The 11700-nt window shown below is 48.0% G+C and overlaps 1 protein-coding gene across 2 annotated transcripts; it reads right to left on the bottom strand.

Annotated features, from left to right (window-relative positions):
• Positions 1-324: 324 nt before the first annotated feature.
• Positions 325-11649, bottom strand: abcd1 (ATP-binding cassette, sub-family D (ALD), member 1). 2 transcript variants are annotated; one of them, XM_074681116.1, is made up of 17 exons: positions 11521-11649; positions 8506-8757; positions 8324-8433; positions 7971-8128; positions 7344-7531; positions 6873-7047; positions 6615-6805; positions 6149-6329; positions 5928-6070; positions 4582-4756; positions 4330-4424; positions 2994-3139; positions 2721-2866; positions 2105-2189; positions 1847-1972; positions 1664-1751; positions 325-1219 (listed from the first exon to the last, which is right to left on the bottom strand). In XM_074681116.1, the coding sequence occupies exons 2-17, from the start codon at positions 8632-8634 to the stop codon at positions 1106-1108; spliced, it is 2250 nt and encodes a 749-aa protein (XP_074537217.1). In that variant the 5' UTR covers positions 8635-8757; positions 11521-11649; the 3' UTR covers positions 325-1105. The 2 variants fall into 2 exon arrangements, with proteins under 2 accessions (XP_074537217.1, XP_074537216.1); XM_074681115.1 differs by having other exon boundaries at positions 8506-8761; positions 11521-11621.
• Positions 11650-11700: the final 51 nt, after the last annotated feature.

The raw sequence follows: 11700 nt of genomic DNA, 5'->3' as shown, positions 1-11700 counted from the left end.
CTCTGACCAGAACACTCTGACGTTTCCTGTTTCCTGTTCTGTCTGCAGGACTTTATTTTGAAGAGCTTAAGACTGGAAAATGCTTCATTGTTTTATCTTTTTTTCAACTGTTTGGTTTTTCCAGGAAGCGTCTGACTCTTACGTGTTCAAACATCCTGAAGTCGAGGTCTCACAGAAAAGCAGCTCCATGTTTTTAACCTTCCTGAGTGAGGATTCATTTCCACAGCAGCTTTCCTTCCTCCAGCCAGAGCAGAGGAGCCACAAAATCCAACAAAAGATCCAAAACAAGGACTCATGTAGTGAAGAAACCAAACATGACAGGTGTGTGTTTTTCTCCAGCAGCAGTTTATTGGTTTCTGATCAGCTGATTGATAAATCATTATTTATTTTATTTATTTTCAGTCAAACGCCTTTCATAAAAACATTTATTATAAAACTATAAAATATCTAAAATGGCACTCATTAAAAATCACTCACATGACCTTTGACCTCATGTGACCCTGATCTGTTATATTCATAGAGACATGCTGACCATACTGTGTGTGCCTGTGTGTGTGTGAGTGTGTGTGTGTACACGCGACAGGAAGTTGTGATGTTTCAGTGTGTCTACTTCCTGGTGGTAACCATGAGAACTATCAGCTGCTACCTGCAGGTGACCCGAGAGACACACCTGCTTCAGTGGGGATGTGTTTAAGGACACAGCAGAGTGTAGGAAATTTTAGGCAGTGACATCAGTGATGAGATCAGAATCCTCCAAAATGAAACGAAGATTGTTTACGCTCTAAAATATGAAATGTGTGGACGGTGACCCTGTGATCACCTGCGATCACCTGCGTCAGGTTAAAATAAAGTAAATGTCTCATTAAATGGTCGTCTAATTTCATTCGTATGTTAATCATCAGTGATTATATTTGAACAACTAAAACTACCTATGAGAGGTGACATCATCGTGACATCATCGTGACATCATAAGGCTCTTTGCTCCACAGGTAATCTGAGAGATCAGCTGACTGCATGTTTGTCCACATCTCAGTTTAAATAAAGTTATTTTAAATAACCTTTACACAGAGAGCTGCGTTTGTATGTGTGTGTGTGTGTGTGTGTGTCACTCTCCCCCCTCCTCCCCCTCCCTCTCCCCCAGCAGCACACACAGCTCGCTCAGCCTCTGCTGCATCTTGGGAATCCCAGAAAGTTGATTCTCCAAACGCTGCTTCTCCTCCTACAGGAAACAGGAAGCAGGAAACAGGAAACAGGAGGCACGGCGTTAGGCTGAGTTTAATTTAAGTTTCAGAGAGCTGGCTACAAAACAGATCACATGACCTCAGAGGAGCTGGCTCATTGGCTCAAGTTCACTCACCACACACACACACGCACGCGCTCACACACACGCAAATGCAGTAAACCTAAGATGTGTTGATGGCTCTTGGTTACCATAGCAACAGAGAAGGATGCATGTCAGCAGTTATTTTAACATCCTCACACCAGTGTGTGTGTGTGTTTATCAGATGTCTCTGCCTGATCTTCCTGCTCTGGTTGCTGACTCTCAACACTCTTCCTTTGGTATCCGAACTCTTCACCCTTAACCCGAGTCCCAAACCCTGAAAGTCCTGCACCCTGGACCCTGAACCCTGAATCTCAAACCCTGATCAGGAACAAAACTCACCTGTAGAGAGAGACGCGTCGAAGCATCAAGAGGCTCAAACCTCCACCCTCCCTCTCCATCAAACTGCAACAGGTGAGAGTGGTACTTCCTGTGGGGGGGGTAAAAACATCATTCACACCTGAGTGATGTTCACCTGACACATACAGTGAGTGTGTGTGAGAGTGTGTGTGTGTTTGTACTGACCAGAGTGAGGGTCTGTGTGTGATTGACAGCAGAGCTATCCCAGCATCCTTTGCAGCCTGGAAGATTCTTCCCTCCACGTCGATGCTGACGGCGCTTGTACACTCATCCAGGAGAGCGTAACGGGGACTGGGCGAGAGAAAGTCACACAGAACACAGAGAGGAGGGGGAGGGTATCACACTTTGGTTTGGTCTTTCTGAGCTGAGGGACCAGCTGAGTCCACATGGATCTGATCTGATCTGAGCGGTGCTGGTTTTTACCTGTGGTAGAACATTCGCGCCATCCCCATCCTCTGTTTCTCTCCTCCAGACAGGACGTCCTTCCAGTCCCTGACTGACTCCCAACCTGACACACACAACACCTGTTACTATGACAACAACCACAACAACAACAACAAAATCTGTTGGTACAACACCTGTAACTACAATAACAACACCTGAACAACTACAGAACTCCTAAAGCACTTTTATTTGTGGATGCAAATTTATAGTTACTCTTACTCAAATTTATGGTCATCTTTCTCTGTGACTTTGAATTCGTTTTGCACCAAATTTACCTTCATACACCTGTTGCTACAACAACCATGACAGCAACTGTTACCACAACAATGATACAACCACACCTGTTACTACATCACTACAACCACAACAAAACAGCAATAACTGTTACAACATAATACAATGCTTGTTACTTAAACGATACACATCACCAGTTAACACAACAACCACCAACATCTGTTACCATAACAACAAAAATAAAATGATTCCGTCATCGAACAACAACTTTACATTAAGACTGTAGTTAGCCACAGCCCGCTAACATGCTAACAGCCCTGTGTTGTGTTCAGGGACGTGGTCCTGATGGAGACTCTCTCACCTCCCTCTCTGTCCAAGATGTAGAGTAGGTGGACCGTCCCCAGGATCTGCTCCAGATCTGAATCTGTGACTCCTCTCTGAACCATCTCCTCCACAGAGTCCGGGTAGATCACCTGGTCCCTGAGAGTCCCCTCGGACATGTAGGGTCTAAAAGGCAAACAGGACCACATCATCATCTACTGGACTACCACAAGTCTACAACAGGACTACAGCAGTAGTTTGTATCAGTCTCTGATGTGGTCTGTATCAGAGTCTGTGTCGGTGCTTCTCAGACCTCTGTGGGATGTAGAACATGTTTTGGGGTTCTGGTCGGTACAGGACTCCTCCGTAGACCGGCCACAGTCCACTGAGTATCCTGAAGAGAGAACTTTTCCCACAGCCGTTTGGACCTGTGATCAGCACGTTCATCCCCTCATCCACCTGAGACACACACACACACACACACACACACACACACACACACACACACACACACACACACACACACACACACACACGCAGAAAGAGGGTGTAAGTGGGGCTGTCTCTGGTGCATGTGTCTCTCAGGTGTTTGTGAACCTGATCCAGTCTAAGGTAGATCTTCAGAGGAACAACCTGTTAGACCAGCTGCCTCCAGAACCCGGGTCCCTCAGATCCAGTGGGACAGGAATGAAGCCCAACCTGACTCTGTGTGTGTGCGTGTGTGTTTGTGTGTGTCTGTACAGAGAGCTGGTCTGTATCTGAAGCGTGTTAAACTGTCTTCATACATGTGACTCCCTGACAGAACTGACCAATCACAGAGCAGGAGTCAGAGCCAGAGGTCAGAGGTCGCGGCGCAGACAGCAGAGAAGAGTTTCTGTTTCCATCAATGTTCTTTTTCTTCTTCTGTGGTGTTTCCGTCTGTGTTTCCTTCCTGTCAGTGAGAGCCCTCTGAAGAATCGCTCCATTGTGTGTGTGTGTGTTTGTGTGTGTGTGTGTGAATGCTAATGAGCTGCAGCTCTGACCTTTGACCTCAGACAGAGAGTGGATGAAAGGGAGCGATGGAAAATGTGATAGAGGAAGGCTTGGGGGGGTTGCACTGAGCACGCTCAGTAGTGACATCATAAGAATGCTGCACAGACACAAACATGAGCAGAGCAGCAGGATCAGAGCTCGGTGATGAAGAGTCCCCCTGAAAGGATTTTTATCAAAGAGGAGATTAAAAACGGGGAAACAAACAGGACTCAGCAGAACTGATCTGAGAGCTGTGAGCAGCTCAACACTGACCCCCTGTGGTCACTGACACACACTGCAGCACTCTGCAGCACTGTGTACCAGTCTGCTCGTATCTGACCCAGACAGACGCAGGGAGGGCTCTGTACACCTGCTGAACCTGAAGCAAACCAGAGTCACTCTTGATGCTCTCACATGAAGGAGGCGGAGTCAGCAACACCTGACCATTAGGAGTTCAGCATCAGTTACCATGGCGATCTACACAGATACGCCCTGAAGCTTTACATTACTTCCTACATCACTGTGCATGAGTGTGTTCTCTGTGTGTCTGTGTGTGTTTGTTACTCTGTCTGAGCGTGTGTGTGAGTGTGTGTGTGTGAGTGTGTGTGTGAGTGTGTGTGTGAGTGTGTGTGTGTTACCTGGATGTTAAGACAGGAAACCACCACGTCTCCAGTTGGTGTGATGATTGGCAGATTCTCACAGCGAATCTCATTCTCTGTGGTGATCACATTACCTACACACACACACACACACACACACACACACACACACACACACACACTCAGAGCAGTTAGCTCCTCCCTTTCTTTGTGCTGCGCTCTCAGACAAGTGTCTTGGTCGCCCTAGTGTTTAGGTAAAAACGTGTTTCCTGTCAAAGATCAGCTGTTTACCTCTGATCTGCAGAGGACCACAGACCCTCTGACCGTGCTGAATGACAGCTGCTCCTTCTCCTCCTGTGAGCTCCTCCTCGGGGTCTGCAGAGCGACGGTAGATCCCGTTGTTCACGTCCTCAAACACATCCAACATCTCAGACACACGGGAGGTGTAACCTGCCAGCTCTGTTACCTGGAGAGGTCAGAGAAGAGGTCAAAGAAAAGGTCAGAGAAGAGGCCAGAGAGCAGTCAGAGAAGAGGCCAGAGATTAGTCAGCGAAGTGGTTAGAGAGGAGTCAAAGAAGAGGTCAGAGAAGAAGACAGAAGAGGATGGACAATAAGTCACAGAAAAGGTCATCAAGGAGTCGGAGAAGAGGCCAGAGAGTAGACAGAGAATTGCCCAAAGAGGAGTTAAAGAAGATGTCAGAGAATAGGTAAAAGATGCATCATATAGGAACCAGAGATGAGTCACAGAAGAGGTCAGAGATGAAGGCAGAGAGAAAGACAGTAAGGCTAAGAGAAGAGGCCAGAGAAAAAAAAGAAAAGGAAAGATCAGAGCAATGTCAGAGAAGAGGCTAGAGAGAAAGATAGAGAAAAGGCATGAGAAAGGGTCAGAGAATAGAGGAAAGGAGGTCAGGGAACAGGGTGGATAGGAGGTAAGAGAAGAGGCCAGAGAGTAGGTAAGAGAAGAGGCCAGAGAGTAGGTAAGAAAAGAGACCAGGATGTAGGAAAGAGAAGAGGCTAGAGAGAAAGATAGAGAAGAGGCTAGAGAGTTGGTAAGAGAAGACGCCGGAGAGACAGATAGAGAAGAGGTCAGAGAAGGGGTCAAGGAATAGGCTGGAGAGGAGGCCAAAGAAGGGGCTAGAGAGTAGGTAAGAAAAGAGGCCAGAGACAGATAGAGAAGAGGCTAGAGAGCAGGTAAGAGAAAAGGCCAGAGAGTTGGTAAGAGAAGTGGTCAGAGAGTAGGTAAGAGAAGAGGCCAGAGAGTTGGCAAGAGAAGAGGCCAGAGAAAGATAGGGAAGAGGCTAGAGAGTAGACAAGAAAAGAGGCCAGAGAGTTGGTAAGAGAAGTGGCCAGAGAGTAGGTTAGAGAAGGGGTTAGAGAAGGGGTCAGAGACTTGGCTGGAGAGGAGGCTACAGATGAGGCTAGAGAAGACTCAGAGTAGAGGCCAGAGAGAAGTCATCAAGGGGTCAGAAATGAAGTCAGAGAGGAGGACAGTAAGGCGTCAGAGAAGAGGCCAGAGAGAAAGACATAAGAAAAGTTCAGAGAGGATTAAGAGAAGAGGCCAGAGACGAGTAAGAGAGGAGGTGACCAGAGTTACAGCCGAGGTTTTAAGGAGGAGCTGAGGAGCTGCAGGAAGTTCACCTCCTTGTAGGAGCTCATGATCCTCTCCACAGCGTCGGCAGCTGCGTTGAGGAGGTTCCTGGCCGTTGTGAAGGCCTGCGTCCTCTCGCTCACAAGCTCCTCCTCCTTCATCACCAAAGCCGCCTGCTTCACCTCCTCAGAGTCTGAGGACGCCAGAGGTCAGAGGTCACACTGTGTGTTTCAGTGTTTGAAGTGTGTTTGTCTGTGGTGTGTGTGTTTACCAGATTCTGAGTATCCTGTGGCCGTGATGATGGGCACGGCGACCATGACGAGTCCAGACGCGCTCCACACGTACTTCATCATAAACTGCTCCAGCATGATGTACCAGAGACGCTTGAGCAGGATCTGATGGATCTGAGACGACAAGGAGCTGTAGCTCCTCTGCAGCTGGGCCATCTCCACCTACGAATCAAACACACCCATCATCATCATGATCATCATCATCATCATCATCATCATCAGGGCCATCTCCACCTACAAACCAAACACACCCATCATCATCATCATCATCATCATCATCATCATCATCATCATCATCAGGGCCATCTCCACCTACGAATCAAACACACCCATCATCATCATCAGTCTCCTTGTTTGTTAGTTGTAGTTCAGGTGTGTGTCCACCAGGAGGCGACCTGTAAAGCTGTGGTCGTCATGGTTACCTGTAGCTCAGGTGTGTGCGCTCACCTTGTGTCCTCCGTAGAAGGCGATCTCCTCTGAGTTGGCGATGATGCGTGAGTGCATGTATCTCAGGTCGCCTTTCCTTCGCGCCTCCTCGGCCACCAGCTTCCCGAAGCGAGGCGAGCAGGAGCGCAGGACCTTTGCTGTGAGCGCCACCACCAGGCCTGCGATGACGGAGGGCCAGGTGGTGTTGGCTCCTGCAGAAAGGTGAGGGTTAGTCAGGACTGTGGATTCTACAGATGGACTCAGGCGGACTCTGCATACCTTTGGACTGGGCGGTGCGCAGCAGGGTGTAGCAGGTGACCACCACGTCCAGGATGGGTTTGGTCAGGTTGGAGTACAGGTGAGCGATGGAGGCTGAAAACATGACGATGTCCTCGGTAAGAGACTGATCTGGATTGGACAGACGGCCGTCCATGTTGCTGACACGGTAATACGTCTGCAGAGACAAAAGGAGACGCCGTCTCTAAACGTTCACAGGAAGAGGGGGCGGAGTCAGACAGGGCACACCTGGGCTGACAGGTGCCTGACATGTTGACCTGGTGTCTGTCATTCTACCTGAACTCACACCACTCAGTCAGTGGATCACCTTTAAGTCGTTTCTGTTATCTGGAGAATTTTCATGGTCGAACAGAAAAAGAAACCAGAAGTGACCATATTTGGAGCAGGGGGAGGAGCTAGAGGATGCTGGATGCCCCGCCCATCTGGTAAGAACAGCCAAGGACAGCATGTTACCTGGTTGGTGAAGTAGAGCTGGTAAGCATGGTCGACCAATCGGCTCCTGAAGCTCAGAGTCAGCTGACCTTCAAGGAACCTGATGGCGCTGTTGATGAAGGTGGCGGGAACGGCCACGAGGAGCCACTTGGAGAGCTGTAGGACGAACGCCTGAGGGTCCTTCTGCACGATACACCTGACAATCACACCTAAACACACACACACACACCTGATCAGTATATAACACACACGTGAATTCTTTAATCAGGGAATGATTAAAGTCAATCAAGTCCATGGGGCCCTCCATGTCCTTGTAACTCATCTTCCTCAGAGCTAGACTGGCCTTCCCTGGGTCCACTGTCTCTTTCCCAGAACCAAGGCACGAGACAGTGCTAATCTTGCACGTGGTAACTTAACACAACTAAATGCATTTCCTCAAGTTCTGTACTTTAGTTTGATTTAGAAAAAAGTGAATCCATCATTTAGTCCACTTTGTCCTGGATTTGAAATCTTTTATGGTCAATTGAAGCTTATTTGTCCCACAGTGGGGAATTTACAGAGTAACAGGAACAAACAAGAAAGTATGAAGTGAAAAACATTACAATAGGTAAATATTGAACACACACACACACACACACACACACAGACCGTCCAGAGAAGCCACGTAGATGGACAGGAAGGTTCTGGACATCAGGGTCAGAGAGTGAAGGACAAGCAGACCGATCTCTGGACACAGTAACCGTGGAAACAAGAGCTTCAAGAGACGAGACAGTCTGAGGAGGAAGTCCTTATTGACCGATGGAGACCTACACACACACAGACACACAGACACACACACGCACACACACACACATACACACACATATTTAGGGTCTGTCAGAGCAACAAGAAACTGTGACGTGCACACACACACACACACACACACACACACACACACACACACACACACACACACACACACACACACACACACACACACACACACACACACACACACACACCTGTTGTTCCTCTTCTTCTTCTTTCTGGCGTCATCCACACAGGTGGAGGTGTTTCTGACCTCGTCCACAGCCAGGTGAGCACTGCTCAGCTGTTTACCTGGAACGCTCCTCTGAGAACAGAAACAATAATCAGTTTTAATCGCTGACACACACGCACCTGTACAGGTGTGTACCTGTCTCACCTGCAGCCTCCTCCAGACGTACGGCGTCAGTTTCTTGACGGCGTAGGCGGCGAGCAGCACAGCTGTCAGCTTCCTGAGTCTGGAGCTCCGCCTCAGGTGAGCCGGGAGCTTCTGATAGGTCAGCTGCATGCTGACGGACAGGTGATAGGTGACCAATCAGAGCACAGCAACAGCAGCGTGTCACAGGAGGGGTCTGTGGACTGAGGCCTCGTCGTCATGGACACCAAATGATGACCTGTGATGTGTGAGGGTCTACCTGCCGACAAAGATGACACCTGCTCAGGTAAATAATGAGAGAGGTCAGAGGTCAGACAGCTGTGATCTTCTTTAACAAACACCTGAGCTCTTTGATCAGGTAACTGGACAAGTCAGCGGCACCCTCTGCTGGATGATATCATGAACTACACCAAACACCCTGAGGTGAGTGTGTTCTCACATTCAGTCAGCTGATGAGTGAAAACAGGCCCCTCTGTGCTCTTAACACCACTTCCTGTTTGTGGCTGATCCGGTCTCTGCAGGACACTGATCACATGGTTTACTGAGTCAACTCCACATCCTGATCCCTGAGACCCTCACACACACTGAGACCTGAAAACACGTCACTGACAGGTTCAAAGGTTCCTGCAGGTGTCACAGCAGTGAGGTCACTGTGACATGTTTCAGGTGTAACCCTGAAGCTCTAACCCACAGCCCCACCTGCTCGTGTGTTTATCATCTCATTAAGTTATTAATACTTTATAAATCATATGTTTATATGTTGGTAAGACTCTGTACTCTGAGTGATTCTGGCTTTAAAACCTCACCGTACGATCTTTGAACGTGTCCCCTTCCTGAGTTTAACTTGTTTGGTTCAGACTGACCCTCTAGCCCTCGTGTTAGGATCTGTTATCGGTCAGACCTGATCATATCTCTAACCTTTGAGCAGCTTGCTGTGCTGATGGGTCGTTCAGGGACAGTGAGGCCCCTTTACACCTTGACCTGGGACAATCTGTTCATCAGAAGCAGGACTCAGGTTTATGTCAGATATTTAGACTATTTTAAGTTTTAAAATAATATTAAAGGGGACATATCATGTTTGTTTCTCCTTTTCACTATGCCAGACTAGGATGCCTGTAAAGCATTTCTGCCCTCAGTACAAGTCATTTAGTTCCTTCATTGCCCCACAATAGCGTTCTCAATAGCCTCAGTTTAGGCCATTCTGAAGATCTCGTTGAAACGCTCCGTTTGGAGAATGACCTCCAGTAACCTCGCAATGTCACAGCCCTTTGTGCTCTGATTGGTCAGTTCTATCAGAGGGGCGGAGGGGGTAGAGCCAGGGGGCGGTTTTTGCAGCATGGCAGTATTGACAAAATCACCACATTGAATGGAGCAGACCGAGCGAGTTTGCTGTTTGCCAAAACTTCACCGTAAGGCATTAATAGCACTAATAAAATGGCAGAGTGTAGGATACGTCCTTTTGTATTGGACCCAGAGTCAGACCAGGACGGTTCTGCAGCTCAGGAGGAAGAAAATCCACCTGGACACAGATCATCTCAGGACGCTTCAGTGTGGTGAGTCAAACCGGTACTGTAACATGTATAGTTTATACGTGGAAATATAGGCAGACTTCACCAATAAACTATTTCTATAACAGGGCTCCATCCTGCTCCTTCACTTTTCTCTGTCTGTTTTATCCATCATGCTGACAGTGTAGTCTAAAGATCGCCTCTACCGTCAGTTCCTCACTATGTTATTACCACAGCGTTATTGTGGTCCAGGTTCACAGTGCATGTCAGAACAAGCATGCAAATATCACAGTCTCACAAGTATTACGACGTCTGCTAAAACTACAGCGTTTTAACTGCTAATTCACCATGTAAAGCCGAGCTGCTCAGCAGAGCAGAGTCCCTGCATCCAGCATCTGAGGGGGGATACTCGGCTCTTGGTGGGTGTATCCCTCGGTGGTGGTTGTGTGACTAACTGACATCACAGAGGAGGAGCTGCTTTATCAGATTACTCCAATAAAAAGAAAGGATCCTCGTGTCGTCACGAAGGTTGAAATCTCGCGGCCAAATGGCAATGACCTATTTTCAGAGGCATCAAATCTCGTTCTAGGATATCAGAAAAAATACAATATCTCATTTTTTGAAAATTCAGGGGGTGAAAGGTCTTGTTTTCAAATTTATTATATTATATGTAAGTATTAAATCACGGATCTGCATGATATGCCCCCTTTAAGTTTAACTGTCATCAGCATGAACAAGGAACCATGAACAGTGAAGATCTGAAGGGTTATATATAAGGGTCTGTTTGGCCCCATCAGTCTGGAAGTAAGCTGGACTCCTCAGTCCAGACCCCAGCTGGGCCCCACAGTCTCAGAATCCGAACGGGTCCCTGTTAAACACCACAGTTAATAGACTGACTGTACCTACGTTACCCTCCTGACCTTTGACCTCCCAATTAAACCGGCTCAGACACCTGTTGGACACCTCACCTGTCCACACTGAGCAGACCAGGTGCACTGATGCGACCTAGCAGCGGGGGGAGTGCAGCACTGACCCGGCACAGGAGCTCAGACCGGGACCAGGTCGCTCCGGTGACCGTTAGCTTCTAACTGTACAGTAAGTTAGCCCGCAGGCTAACAGTTCAGAGCTAACGGTCCCGTCATTAACAGCGGTTATTTAACGACCTGTGTCGAAAACCCGAGAACTATGGTTTCTGGTACCCCCCACCCCGAGCCGATACCGGACCGGACTGAAAGTTTAACCCGGGTTTAGACTCCGGGAGCTAACAGAGCGATGCTAACAGAGGCTACGTGCTAACAGAGCAGGAACTTTGTTGTTTCTCTGATGTTGGACATGAAGAGGTCAAAGTTTCCAGCTTTAAACTGCTGAACTGATCCCGATCAGACCTCAAACTCTTCAAACACACATTAAACACCCTCCTGGGTCTCCTCCCTGCTCCAAGTCCCGTTTTTTACCAAGTTCGTTTAGTTTAATGTCAGAAAGAGAAGAAGAAAGTTCAGCATCTGTTTACCTGAGAGCCGGCCGCGTCCCAATAAGTTCAACTGATCCCTCCTTCTTCCCTTACCTCACTCCCTACGCACATGTCCTTCCTCCTACTCCTCCTCACACAGTGTAACATGTACAACAGCTCAAACTCACTCGTTTTAATGAAGCTTTACAGCATTAATTAAAGTCTGCTTAATGACAGGCA

This window comes from Halichoeres trimaculatus, unplaced genomic scaffold (assembly GCF_033239565.1).
Source record: "Halichoeres trimaculatus isolate MK-OKI-2021-1 unplaced genomic scaffold, fHalTri1.1 fHalTri1_scaffold_11, whole genome shotgun sequence".
NCBI lineage: Eukaryota > Metazoa > Chordata > Actinopteri > Labriformes > Labridae > Halichoeres > Halichoeres trimaculatus.
The sequence above is the reverse complement of the archived record's forward strand: the minus strand, read 5'-3'. Positions and strand labels throughout refer to the sequence as shown.